General features: G+C 39.5%; 1 protein-coding gene across 2 annotated transcripts in view; it reads left to right on the top strand.

The window, feature by feature from the left end:
• Positions 1-15,294, top strand: part of LOC130921947 (casein kinase II subunit alpha) — a 39,100-nt gene that overhangs the window by 16,960 nt on the left and 6,846 nt on the right. The window contains exons 8-12 of one of the 2 annotated variants that reach the window (XM_057846335.1): positions 374-484; positions 2,977-3,078; positions 3,835-3,935; positions 8,563-8,711; positions 12,206-12,298. In XM_057846335.1, the coding sequence (XP_057702318.1) occupies positions 374-484; positions 2,977-3,078; positions 3,835-3,935; positions 8,563-8,711; positions 12,206-12,298 (556 nt within the window). The remainder of the gene's footprint in view (positions 1-373; positions 485-2,976; positions 3,079-3,834; positions 3,936-8,562; positions 8,712-12,205; positions 12,299-15,294) is intronic. The other variant, XM_057846336.1, reaches the window with a different exon arrangement.

The raw sequence follows: 15,294 nt of genomic DNA on the forward strand, positions 1-15,294 counted from the left end.
GACTTTGTTGTCCTTAAGTGACTTGAAGACTCATTCAGCGTTTAGCTTCCTTTTTGGTCATCGTAAAGGTCCTGAAACAGGACAGTTTTTTTTCTGATTTAACTTCAGTTGGTGAGGAAAAATGTGTGAGGTGTCTTTTTACTGAGTTTGTGTAAATTTAGGATTTCTACTATATATTAATTTGCCCTGCCCTAATTTAGCAATATTGGATTAGAATAAAAAAAGATCAAATCACTTTTTGTCAATGGTGGGCAATGCTCAGTTTCCCACCAATTTTAAAAAAGTATTGTTTTAGCAAATGTATAACTGATATGTTTTATGTGTTTCTATGTGACAGAATATCACATTGACCGTTCACTGTATCTGTCTGTAGTTACGCCTTATTGACTGGGGCCTGGCAGAATTTTACCACCCAGGACAGGAGTACAACGTCAGGGTTGCCTCACGCTACTTTAAAGGACCAGAGCTCTTAGTGGACTATCAGGTACAGTTGGCATTGTTATGGTGTGCATTTAGATCCTTTTTTCTAAATTCTTTTGCATATTATCTTAATAACTTCCATAATTTCCTAATTCTACAGCACACCTTTTTAAAAACAGCCCAAACTTCTCAAAATTTTAGAAAAAAGAAAAAGAATTTATCTATGGTGCCACATACGTTCATGTCTTGGGATGGGATATTTACCTAGAGAAATATTACAAAGGAGCGTTTGACTGATCAAAAATATATTTATTGACCATATTAACGTCATTATGCCAGGTGCATCCTTGTCCTCCGCGTATAGCTGCCTGCAGAGGGAGCCACACACCACATGTCCCATTTATCTTTCTCAGTCTGAAATAGTAAACACCTATTAAAAATTATAAAATAAAATGCACTTGACTCGCTACCCCATGGTAGGCTAATTTGATTAGGTGACCCTCTGTCAAAGCACCTACAGCGAGCCTTAAACTGTTCTTCTGTAATGACATAAAGCATTGGAAAGAGCCTTTGTCATAAATGAAGTCCTCTGAGTGCATGTTAAAAATGGCTAATACGGTGTACGCATAGCATCGCTATAGCAAACAGTGGATGTCCATCATTTTACAATTTTTCTTTTGTTCCGATACATAGTAGGTTAACATCTTAATTTGAGGTGGCGTGGAAACCAGGTCGAAATGACTCTTTAGGTGTTAAAGGTTGCTGACCCCTGGGTTAAGCAATGATCCAATTAAATTGATCAAAACTCCAAAAATGTATATCGCCTTTTAGATATGCCATTTTGTTGGAAAGAATGATTTTCATTTAATTTTCTGAAATGTTTCAGAAAAAAATTGTCAAAAAATTAAAGGTAAACCTTTGTCTTAAATTCATACTGTATATAATATTTAGGGATGTACTGAAAGCAAAATTCTTGGCCAAAACAAAAAACTGAATATTGGAAACACTTGGCTCAAAACCGAAAGGCTGAAAAATACACATGCATATAATTCTTTATTTATTTATTACTTATTTTATTTCATTGTTTTCCGATCAATGCCCTTTGCCTTGCATTGGTTCTACAACCCTGGAGGCTCGAGAAATTTAGTTTCAAAGTTGCCGATTATAAAATCCATGGGAGGGTGCATTCCCCGTGTTCTGTTTGATGTTGTGGCAAACTCTGAACGCATCCAGAGGTGCTGTCGTCGTCATAGCATTCTGTTCGGTAGACGTAGACACACATGTCACGGCTGATGAAACCTTGATAAATGAGCTTTGGTTTGGGACACTCCAAAAACGGGTCTCACGGTTCCAATTTCTAAGTTTTGCACAGTACTGTATATTTTTATTATATTATGTATATACAGGATATACTGTATGTATATATTTTCCCCAAGTGGAAGCTTCCATGATCCTAATAAATTTAATAGTTAAAAAAAAAAAATACAGTACTGTGCAAAAGTTTTAGGCAGGTGTCCTGCCTAAAACTTTTGCACAGTACTGTATGTCTGTGTGATACTGTAGCTCACAACAAAAACAAAAAACTATTTCGTTCTCGCTGATTCCGTTCTAGTCTTGTAAAGCTCTTTACAAGGCTATTACAATCTCTCCTACTTTTAAAAATAAGACTCGATGGAATCGATTGAAAGCCAGGTGAATGGGCCAAGTCCTAGTGGAGACGAAGCCAAGCAAAGTCGCTCCCAGACAGATTAAACGGCGACTTGCAAAGAGGGTGTGGAAGTTGCAGAAAAAAAGTGAGACGAAAAGAGGGAGTAGTCGTGCCATAAGAGCATTGTACTAAACCACAGCAGATGCTCATGTACGCATTTAAATATTACTTAATTGTATACTGTTTGCTTGATTAAACTCCAAACCACTCTCGCATGGACTCAAATGCACTTTACTCGATGTGACGCGGAATAGAAAGCAACTTCAGGACGAGCGTGTAGCAGCAATGAAGCAAATTTTATTTTCCTTCATTTAATAATTTATATATTTCTTTGACACCCCCGAAAACCTCCAAACAGCAGACATGTCGGATGTTAGCCAATAGCGTTAGCGCGTCGTGTTCTGATTGCGTCATCCCAAGAAGGTTACGGTTGCTCACACTATTCGGTGGTAAACTTTCGGTCTTTTAACCGAAAACAGAAATGCAATTTTAGCTATTTTCGGCCGAAAGTTTTCGGTGCCAAGTTTTTGGTCACATCTCTAATAATACTGTATTAAACTGATTGGAGGCCCTTGAACTGAATTCTGGGAAGTTTTGTATTATCTTCAAATATCATGTCAGTATCCTAAGAACCCATATTGTTTTGTCATGTAATTAGTGATGTAAAACCCCTAATTAAATGATGTAACATGGTCTACTTTGATTTGTTAGAATCTAATGGATGATTTGTTTAAGTGGATTCTTACATTGGCAAATGTATGTTTGTTTATGGATATTATATGCATGTGTTAGATTATTCATATAACTACGCTCAGAGCTACAGTAAGATTGGCATCTCTGTGTTTCAGATGTATGACTACAGCCTAGACATGTGGAGTTTGGGTTGTATGCTGGCAAGCATGATCTTCAGGAAAGAGCCTTTCTTCCACGGCCACGACAACTATGACCAGGTAATCACAATTTTGAGAGTAACCCATATGGTGAAGTAAAGTGTCATGAGGCATTACAGTTAGGGCTGCAGCTAGATATAAGTAATCGATTAATCTATGGATGAATTAGTTCTATTAATCGGATAAAAAACATTTAATGCGTTGCAGAATAATTTGAGGAGATGTAAAATAAGGGAACAATTGTGGATGCTTGCATTAACATTTATGTTGACCTGCACATCCATTGGCGCGAAGATTGCACGTTCATAAGAGCATTAAATGTGAATACAAAATATAAATGTTTCTTCTATACAGAATTGCACTTTCATATCACAAGAGCAATAAATGCATTTCCAAATAAATTAAAATACCTGAGCTTAGCATCAAATGGTATTAAAAAAAAAATGACAAAAAATTGGAGTTTTAATCTCTAATTAATCAAGTTGATGTGTAATTTTAGATTTTAGAAATCTGCAGCTTAAATGCAATAAAATACATTTTTTCCCACAATTCTCTTAATCGTTCAAATGCATATTTCAACTCAAAAAGTCTAAATATGCCTCTAAATTAAATTACAAATGCCAAAACAAAATATTAACTCAAACAAAAAACTTCTGCTTCAGCTGGATTCAGCCTAGATAAGAAATCTCTCTAGTGAAATTTAAAAAATATCTTCTCAACACCTTACATGGGTTTAATATTGTATTATATTTACCTAATGTGGGTTACATCTAATATTTGCTATAAATATCTGTTCTTCCATTTGTCGTCCTTTAGTTGGTGAGAATAGCCAAGGTTTTGGGAACAGAAGACCTATACGACTACGTTGACAAGTACAACATTGAGCTAGAACCTCGCTTCAATGATATACTTGGAAGGTGAGGTGTTATTGAAGTCAGTAGACAAATTCCTCATCTCTGTAAATTTCCCTTTGAAAAAGAGTATTATTAATCTTAGGCTACATTCAGACCATTGGTCGTAAAGCACAAATCCACATTTTTGTGATACCTGATCTTTTTGTGTGGCCTTTCGGACTGCGTTTTATTTTTCTTCCTGTGAAAACAGAAAAAATCCTTCAAGACACGTGCTGGACAAACCAGCTCGCATGTGGAAATTTCACGAACAGCCAAAACATGCTGGATTAATTTAGGCATGTGCCGGTTACCTTTTTCAAGGTTTACCGTGGTATGAAAACGTCACGGTTGCACTTATGCTACATTACGTGCAGCTGCTGTGACGCATACACACTCACTCCCCTGCAGTGTTGGTTTCATCAACAATGATGATAACGAAAATATTTTGTCGACGAGCACTTTTTTTCATCACGATTACGTAACGATGATGAGCTAAAAACGTGGCTCGGAAGACTATAACATAACAAGACGATTGCCAGTTTTTGTCTGAAGAGATGAAAATGTGATAGTTTTTCATATATTCACAATGCGTGACACTTTCATATTGTCCATGGAATGCGTCAGCTTGCATAGTAGCAGTGTTAGGGTCATGCCACTAATGTGAGATGTGCTGTGCCGCTCCCTCACTTTATTCACAGGAGTTGAGGATGTGTCTCAAGTTAGGATGAGCTCCATCTTGCTTGTTTGGACACACTGTAAGATTTGTTTTCTTAGCTTGACAAGACGGAATATGCAATGCTGCTTTAGGCTTTAAAGGTCTGTGCTGAGTGATTCTCAGGCGCTAAATGTAACTCGTCCCGTTAGCATAGCATTCGCGTTAGCATTAGCTTCAGCATGGCGAGCCTCCTCTTAAAACACTGTCCAGTCTAAAGCAGAGTCATTTGGCTTTTCTGGTCAGTAGAAGTCTGGAGGACAGCCATTTGGTGAAATGGCATTCATTAGATGCTCTTTAGGAAGCTAATTGCTCTGGCTAGACTCTAAGCATAGCCAAAAAAACTAGTGTTGCACTAATACTATTTTTGGCCCAGATACCTGGCTGTGCAGTATCTGCCGATACCATACCGATAACACTTTGTGTGAAATATATATATGGCGAAAAACACCCAGGTGACTTGAAGTTCCGCTCCGAGACCCCTAATTTTTCCATATTTCAAAACTGTCCAATATGCACGTGTGATACATCATTGGAAAGCTTAAAATGTCAATTTTCTGGGGGAAGAAACATTTTGAACAGGAGGGCATTTAAAAAAACAACTTTTTTTAAAACAGCAAAACCCTAACTGGAGGTGAGAGCAAACGCCATGATTTTAACGAGATATTATCCGTACTTGCCTTGTTTCGATCCAAAAACTCCAAATGTAGCATGTATCATTGAGTGTCAAGACACAGATGTGAATGTCCACAGCTGGATTTTGGGGGGATTTTATGGTGGAAACATGGTAATATAACAAGGGTCGCGATTCAGAAATAGCAGACATCAAGGAGTAATCGAGATTTTCATTTTCATATATTTACCCTTTTAAATGTTTTTTTTTTTTCAATTTTTCTTTGTTTGGATCGATTATTTATCATCTAACATACTGGGGAAAATGTGACAGTAACGAAAAAAATACAATTTAGCGATAGTTATGAGGTAGATATCCGTTACTTTTTTACAGACACCAATTTTTTCATTGTGACTTAATTTGTTGTAAAAATTTTTAAAATATGCGATTGAATAAGTTAATTGAATGAGTTTTTTTTTTAAAATGAAATATTAGACATCAATGAATGATTCCAAGCTAAAAATGACAGACATTTTGAATAATAAATATGATTACTTCTTTTCATGGCTGGGTTGAAACAAAAGCGGTTGCGCGACGTCTGTAAACGGGGCTTTCCGGGGTAAAACGGACAAATTAAAAATAGTTCGGGGGCTTATGCGCCATGAATCTGCTGTGGCAGCATATAGATATATTGTTCTATCAAAGACAACAGTTATTTTGGCTTAAAATACAGCAGTTTCTTTTAAAGAGGAGTGCAAGAGCAGAAACTGCTTTTTTAGTCTAGTCTGTGTTTTCCGCCATATGTATATTCAAAGTGAATCCAGTAGAACCTGTTTTTGCATACCTGGTATGGGTGAAAATAGTTAAATCTTTGGCTCTCAAAGGCCAAAATAGTGCTAAATTCATGAAATTAAAACATGTATCATACAAGCCCAACAGTGAAAAAGTAAAAATACAATGAATGAACTAAATTAACTTTTTAAAACCCTCAGTACATGCTCTTAAAGACCAAACAGTACAACTTTCATGAAATGATAAGTAATAATAATTGACCACAGCATACTGTCTCTCAATTAGCCGCCCTCTTTGTGCACCAGCAGCAACATACACTTAACCCCCTGGCTAAGCTTACTTTTACAGCACTTTTGAATAGGCTTGCCACCCGTCCTTCGAAATAAGGAATCGTTCCAAATTGGGAATTACAAATTGTGTTCCATATTGAACCAATACGGAATATACCGTAATTTCTGGACTATTGGGCGATTACAAGCCTCACCCAGTACATTTTTAAAGGAAAAACCATTTTGTACATACATAAGCCTCTCCTGTCTATAAGCCACGTGTGCCCACTTAGTAACATGAGATATTGACAAAGAAAGAGTTTTCAAAATTTTAATCACACACCTTAACTTTTCGTTCCAAACAGCGCCAGCAAACACGGCAGTTATATAGCAGCGGCATGGAAGTTACATAGCATCAGCACGGCGGTACAGCCCTAATTGGGCTGGTTATTAAAAACATAAAAGTCTTTGTTAGCAATCTTCATCTTCCTCCTGTGCACTCAAACCATGGAAGTCTTCACCCTCAGTGTTGGATATGAGGAGTCTCAGATACACTTTGCCACGCACCTACTCAGTCTCTCCTTCGCTGTCGCCTTCAATGTCTCCCATAATGAGGCAAATTCACTCCTGAGCCCGTGACGTCCTCCTCGTCACGCAGCAGACTGGCCCCTTGAAACCCGTTGGTGATGGCGGACTTCTTTCACACCGCTTCACGCTGCCAGACTCCCCCGTCATACCTGTGCAATAGCTGCTCTTCGCATGAGGCGAGTCTTGGCAAACGATCTCCCGCCGCGAGTCATCAAAACTTCCCATACAACTCGGATGGCCAATTAAATTTTTTCTAGCGTTTTCCATGATGCAGATCTGCCAATTCTACTCATGCACAAAGACGAGGGTCCGCCACCTCTATTCATGCACAACGTACAAAGTTAAACCACCGGTAATAGTGCAAACTAGCGTCTTCCTCGACACTTATATTCCACGTGTCTCGCTCCCACATTCCATGCTCAAGCGCCCCGGGCTACCGTCAGAAAAATGCACAAATTGGCCGGATCATTGCACACACCGCAGGATCCAAAATGAGGGGAAAAAGTAGCGGCTTGTAGTCCGGAAATTACGGTATATACCTGTAAATAGATACATTTCTATGCATTTTGGGAGTTTGCGGATGTCCCTTTTTTTCATCCCCTGTACGGCTTTGGGCGGGAGGGGGGAGTCCCTTATTTCTATTTCTGAAAGGTGGCAACCCTACTTTGGAAACAGGTCTCAAATCACTGTGGCATTTCTTTCAGTAAAAAATAATAAAAGTAAAGTAGATGTAGTCAACTGACCAGAGATTGTTGCTCCGGTCTCCTCCGCCTTCCTCTGGATAGCAGTCCTGCTGTTGCAGCCTCAAACTCTTAGTGTTCGTTCACATTTTTCGTCATCAAATGTTTCATCAGGTTCGAGGTATTGAAACTGGCCGATTTAACTGCACCTTTCAACTTTCAGGCCACAAATCTTACATGCAGTTATTGTACTGGAAGAAGATTATAAACTGAAATATGTCCTGACCGCCGACATTTTACTCTCGTAGTTTGTTTTTCCCTATATAAGAAAAAGCTGCCCCGCCATTGGTTGAGAGCGGCTTATTGCGCTATTGGGCTCTCATTGGTCTAGAGCAGGCCAATAGCGACAGCTGCTTGGCATGCAAAGTGGTCACGTGTCATCACACAACACAGAGACAGAGTTTAGTAAGCATCAGGAGGAAAAAAGGCTGTGGTCAAATGTTATAATACTGGACCGATAAATGTAATCAGCGCCCTCTTTCAGGCCGGATCACCCTCCCGCCAATACTGGTATCGGTATCGGTGCATCTTTTAAAAAAAACAACACCCTTTGACAAACCAAACAGCAGACGCGAACAACCAATGGTGGACAAAGGTGGAGAAAATATCTTTTGCTCTTGATACTATTATGAAACTATCAGGATTAGAAAATTTTGGCTCGAATAATTTTAACTCAAAATTGCCCCCAAAAGGTTTCTCAGCATAGGGATACGTGACATTTTAAAGTGCGAATGCATGTTATATCAAAGACACATTCTGTTCACCTACAAGTCGCATTTGTATTTGCAAATTGAATGGCTACACAAAAAATGTGAAATAACAAAAAATCCAAACCATTGACTAAGTTCCTGTTTTCCCAAACGGGTAACATTTTCTATCAATTGTGTGTGACGGTATTTTAATATGTAGCATTTTTCTTGTTTTGTGTGTCCTTTAGACATTCTCGTAAGAGGTGGGAACGGTTTGTCCACAGTGAAAACCAGCATCTGGTCAGCCCAGAAGCTCTGGATTTCCTCGATAAGCTGTTGCGCTACGATCACCAAGCCCGGCTGACTGCCCGTGAGGCCATGGATCACCCGTACTTCTGTAAGTGCTCACATGCAGTAAAGAGAATTTGAAAAGTCATGGAAATTGTAAGCCTATTGCTCTAAGGGTTGCCTCTAAACCGTCACGTATACATTGGATTTAGTACAGGGCTGATGATACAGGTTTCTTTTCTGCGTATACGTTTTTTATAGTTCGTCATCTACCATTCAAAATTGATCAAGATTTATTTCCAAAGCACTCCCAAGTTTCAGTCCCATGTTTTATCAACTTTGTTGACTGCATGCTCTCCTTGCCAAATCTCTTATGTTGGAACACACAAACCTCTTTGCCACAATAAGGTATTGTCTAAGAGAGGAGAAATGATCATAAGGTGGCATTATACTACACAAGACTCGGGCTTTCAATGAATCATACAAGAATCGGGATGCTCAGGTCATGTCAACTCCAATTAACGGGTGCGTTTCTTGATCCGTGTCAGCAGTCAACCAGTCGCTCGGATCCCTCACGACCTGGAAGTTATTATTATTTTTTTTTATCATGCTATCATGCTACCTTTGGAGCACCGCAACAGAGTTGTTAGTATACCTGCCAATGGGGCAATTCCACTCCGTGCCTACAAAAAAGAAATTCCGCTTAAAAAAATAAAAACAACTATGTAATAGAATTTTTTTTAAAAGCATGGTGCCTGTGCAACCTGCCCATGATTAGGGTTGGAATTTGTGAGGTGGGTGCACTATACACCAACTGTCACAAGGGGTACTGATGAGTAAAATGAATTAAGCTTGCCATGTTTCAATGGGAATTGCAGCATAAAGGCATTTTCAATATACAGTGGGGAGAAGTATTTGATACACTGCCGATTTTGCTGGTTTTCCCACTTGCAAGCCATGTAGAGGTCTGTAATTTGTATCATAAATTCTCTTCAACTATGAGGGACGGAATCTAATACAAAAATCCAGAAAATAATGTATAATTTTTAAATAATAAATTTGTATTTAACTGCATGAAATACGTATTTGATACATTACCAACTAGTAAATATTTCGGCTCTTAGTTCTTTTTTTAAGAACCCCTCCTGTTCTCCACTCATTACCGCAAGTAACTGCACCTGTTTGAACTTGTTACCTGTATTAAAGACACCTGTTCGCATGCTCAAACAAACTCCAACCTCTCCACAATGGCCAAGACCAAAGAGCTGTGTAAGGACATCAGGGATAAAATAATAGACCTGCACAAGGCTGGGATGGGCTACAGGAAAATAAGCAAGCAGCTTGGTGAGAAGGTAACAACTGTTGGAGCGATTATTAGAAAATGGAAGAAGCTCAAGTTGACGGTCAATCTGCCTCGTTCTGGGGCTCCATGCAAGATCTCACCTCGTGGGGCATCATTGATCATGAGGAAGGTGAGGGATCAGCCCAGAACTACACGGCAGGACCTGGCCAATGACCTGAAGAGAGCTGGAACCACAGTCTCGAAGAAAACCATCGGAAACACATTACGCCGTCATGGATTGAAATCCTACAGCGCACGCAAGGTTGAGTACAACCCCAAGAACACCATCCCAACCGTGAAAGATGGAGGAGGAAACATCGTTTTTTGGGACTGCTTCTCTGCCAAGGGTACAGGACGACTGCACTGTATTGAGGGGAGGAGGGATGGGGCTATGTTTCGCCAAATCTTGGCTGACAACCTCCTTCCTTCAGTGAGAGCCCTGAAGATGGGTCGTGGCTGGGTCTTCCAGCATGACAACGACCCAAAGCACACAGCCAAGGCAACTAAAGAGTGGCTCCGTAAGAAGCATCTTAAGGTCCTGGAGTGGCCTAGCCAGTCACCAGATCTGAACCTGATAGAAAATCTATGGAGAGAGCTGAAAGTCCGTGTTGCCCGGCAGCAGCCCCGAAACCTGAAGGCTCTGGAGAAGATCTGCATGGAGGAGAGGGCCAAAATCCCTGCTGCAGTGTGTGCAAACCTTGTCAAGGACTACAGGAAACGTTTGGTATCTGTAATAGCAAAAAAAGATTTCTGTACCAAATATTAGTTCGATTTTTGTGATGTATCAAATACTTATTTCATGCAATTAAATGCAAATTTATTATTTAAAAATCATTCACCGTGATTTTCTGTTTTTTTGTATTAGATTCCGTCCCCGACAGTTGAAAAGAACTTATGATACAAATTACAGACCTCTACATGCTTTGCAAGTGGGAAAACCAGCAAAATCGGCAGTGTATCAAATACTTGTTCTCCCCACTGTATGTTTAATTTATTCTTTAATATACTGGTAGTCCCATGGTTATGATGTACTCAATTTACGTGATTTCGACTTTACGAGGACAAAGTGTCATCCGCCATTTTGTCTCCAGTCTGGGTTTTTTTGTTCATGTTTTAGTCGCGTAAACAGTACCATATTGTACCTCCAAGTATCTTATTTTTTACTTTATTAATATGACGTGTTCTGTCCTCACTATACATGAAGTTGTTCAGTTTGACATACCGAAAACAAGGCAATTGTGGTTTTTGAAGCTTTTTACTTCCTTCACTTTTGACAATTTGTAAAGCTGTAATACACACTCCTGTCTAATGACTAATGTTCAAAATGACCGATTTTAACAATAAAAGACTTGCAGCCTAATTTGCCTAACAAAAATCCGATAGTTTAAATGCTGTGAATGCTAATGAATTTTCAATTCTCATAGCTAACTCCACAAACTGTAACTCTAATCTTAATTTCAAATACATACACAAAAATATATTAGCTGAAACAACGTACAACTTAATGCCTTATGTGGACCAAACCAGAGAGTAGCTGTCCTTTATCCATGTTAGACGAGTTTGCTCCTCAGTCATACAACACAGTCCAGTCAGACCCAACGCTGTCACTAGAGGGCAGTGTATCCTCCATCATTAAACAATATACAATACTTTTTGACATTTTGGGGGAGCTATTTTGAGATTTAGGGGTACTTACAGGGTTAATTCCGATTTACACGGAAATTTGGGTTACGTCGCCAGCGTAGGAACGGAACTCGTTCATAACCCAGGGACTACCTGTACTGTTACGACTTGGATAAAATGTTTTCTTAAACTTAGTATTTTTTATGTTGTTCCTAAACGTATCATGCCACACACAGCTGGGGATAAAGATGACGTGGTACATTGGTCTTTTGTTTTGGAGTATTCTTTGCTGTGTTATTTAACAAAACGCTAGAAAACCATAGCTGAAGTTTGGCGTCATTCTTTGGGGCGCTACAAATTTAAGCATTTAGCTCTAATGTTGTTATAATAACCAGTCCGGATAGGTTCATGTAGTGTTTGGCAACCCAGACTTTCTAAATCTTGTAGTGGCCGCATGTTTAGATATCTGGCACGAGAATGTGGGACGATTCTCATGTAGTCATTCAAGCTATTGGATTTCAATGCCCAGAACATTGTATAGTGTATTGCTCCCCTTAGTGAGGAACATAAACAGACGATTTTCGAGTATTTTAGCATGGGTTAATAGAAATAAATGTTTGTATTTTTCTTTTTTGTAGTCCCTATTGTAAAGGACCAGTCTCGTGGTGTAGCTGGAGTCGCCAATCTACCCGGTGGGAACCCGGCTGTTAGCACAGCCAGCATTATCACTGGTGAGGACTAACAACCCCCCCCCCCCCCCCCCCCCAAATATTGCTGTCATTAAATATGAATTTCAGCGCTTATCACAATCCTGTAAGTATATACACTTAGTGGGCACTTTATTAGCTAAACTTTGCTAGTGCCAAGATCCCTTTGCCTTCAAACCTGACTTAATCCTTTGGGGCATAGATTCAGCCAGGTACTTAAAACATTCCACATAGTTTGTTCCAATTTGACATGATAGCCTCACGCAGTTGTTACAAATTTGTCGGTTGAACATCCTTGATGTGAATCTCCCGTTCCGCCACATCCCATAGGAGCTTAATTTAATTGGGATCTGGTGACTTTGGAGGCAAACCCTGAGTACAGGGAACTCATTGTCATGTTCAAGAAACCAGTCTGAGATGATTGTAGCTTTATGACATGAGGGGCTATTCTTCTGAAAGTAGCCATCAGAAAATGGGTACTGTTGTCATAAAGGGATGGACATTAGGGCTGCAACTAATGATTATTTGTATAATCAATTAATCAGACAATTAAACGATTAATCGATTATTGGATAAATGTCACTTTTTTCAAGTACTTTCACGATTTAACTTGAAGTTGTTGTAAGTAACAATGAAGACAATGGATGTCTATTTCCTTTGAAAATATTTTATTAGAGCTTCCTGATTTAACAGGAGTCTACAACTGTACTGTTTTAAATACATAAAGCTTAAATCAGACAAGTCATGTTCATTAAAAAAGAAAAGTGCTGCTGATTGACTTTGTTTTTTTTGCCCTGATCTAAATTGTGTCAATGATTCATTAAATTTCTTTAAAAAATAACTGAACAACAAAATGGAATAATGAGGAGGCAGACTGTAATTAATTAGTTTTCTTTATCAAACAGTTGTTCATAGATACAATTCAAATCCAATTTTAAAGCACACTTTCTTGTATGACAATTTACAGTTTGAATGGGAGTTTGTGTTGAAAGGAGACTCTAAGCCAGGGGTGGCCAACCCTGGTCTTCGAGAACCGCAATCCAGCTTGTTTTCCATGTCTCCCTCCTCCCTCCCACCTGAATCAAATTATCAGGATTGTTATCAGGCAACTGCAGAGCTTGCTGATGAGCTGATCATTTGATTCAGGTGTGTTAAAGGAGGGAGACTTGTTGGCCACCCCTGCCCTAAGCTGTTATACTGTATATGTGGTTTCTTGATAAAAAGAAATGAGACAACTATCTAACAATAACTCAAGTGCGAATATGCTTCTCCAAAGCAATACAAACGGACACTTAAGGCATTGAATAGCAACATTGCTAACTAGCTCAGTGCTCCGTGCTAAGTAGTAACGTCTCATCAACAAAGAATACAAACAATAAAATTGGCTTCATTTACTGACCTCTGACGGAGGCACACTGGATCTAAAAACACAAATGAAAATCTAACTCTCGACCCTTCGTAATATTATTGATTCAGCATCCCAACCTTAGTGTAGCAGTGAACTCTCTCTCGCTAACTCTTATCACGGGCGTACACACGCAGCCTCACAATACACACAAACAAGGAACCAAAATGCTGGGGAAAAAACGATTATCAAATTCGTTGGCAACAAATGTATTAATCGATTTTAATCGACTAGTTGTTGCAGCCTTAATGGACATGGTCTGTGACAATACTTTGGTAGGATATGACGTTTGGTACTAAGGGGGCTCAAGTGTGCCAAGAAAATATCCCCCGTTAGGGTTAAACATTAATATAGAAAATCACTCAGGAGAGGCATGGTCCTTTTGGGGAGCTCTTACCACTGGTATTAAGACATGTCATTGCATAAAATCTGAATTTGTTAAACACAAGTCCACAACTCCCCACCATTACACTACCAACTAAAGATGCAACAATACTCGGTTTTATATTGAACCGTTCGATACGCCCGCTTTGATTCAAAACGCAAAAACATTCGATCCAGATGAAAAGCTCCCAAAATGAATTTTCCGAATTTATTTTTGTCGTCTCTCTCGCTAAAATGTCCGGCGCAGCTTTGTCTTGAAAAAACAAACTCTGCTGCTAGAAGCCCACCTCCTCCCCCAAACTGCATGAAAGGTTAGAGCTACAGTGTATCACAAAAGTGAGTACATCCCTCGCATTTCTGCAGATATTTAAGTATATCTTTTCATGGGACAACACTGACAAAATGACACTTTGACACAATGAAAAGTAGTCTGTGAGCAGCTTATATAATAGAGTTAATTTATTTTGCCCTCAAAATATAGCCATTAATATTCAATGCTTTAATTAACCCCTGGCAACAAAAGTGAGTACACCCCTTAGTGAAAGTTGTCAATATTAATATACAACATGTCAACTGTCAATATTTTGTGTGGCCACCACTTAATCCAGAACTGCCTTTACTCTCCGGGGCATGGAGTTGACCAGAGCTTTACAGGTTGCCAATGGAATGCTCTTCTACTCTTCCAAGACGACGTTGCGGAGCTGCTGGATATTTGAGACTTTGCGCACCTCCGCCTTCTGCTTTAGGATCCCCCAAAGATGTTCTATTGGGTTCAAGTCTGGAGAAATGCTTGGCCAGTCCATCACCTTTCCCCTCAGCCTCTTCAGTAAAGCAGTGGTCATCTTGGAGGTGTGTTTGGGGTCATTCTTATGCTGGAACACTGCCCTGTGACCCAGTTTCTGTAGGGAGGGGATCATGCGCTGCTGCAGTATTTCACAGTACATGTTGGGAATTCATGTTTCCCTCAATGGAATGTAACTCTCCAACACCTGCAGCACTCATGCAGCCCCAGACCATGACATTCCCACCGCCATGCTTGACTGTAGGCATTAGACACTTATCTTTGTACTCCTCACCTGGTCGCCGCCACACATGCTTGAGACCATCGGAACCAAACAAATTAATTTTCGTCTCATCAGACCATAGGACATGGTTCCAGTAATCCATGTGCTTTGTTGACATGTCTTCAGCAAACTGTTTGTGGGCTTTCTTGTGTACCGTCTTCAGAAGA

This window comes from Corythoichthys intestinalis, chromosome 9 (genome assembly GCF_030265065.1).
Source record: "Corythoichthys intestinalis isolate RoL2023-P3 chromosome 9, ASM3026506v1, whole genome shotgun sequence".
Lineage (NCBI taxonomy): Eukaryota > Metazoa > Chordata > Actinopteri > Syngnathiformes > Syngnathidae > Corythoichthys > Corythoichthys intestinalis.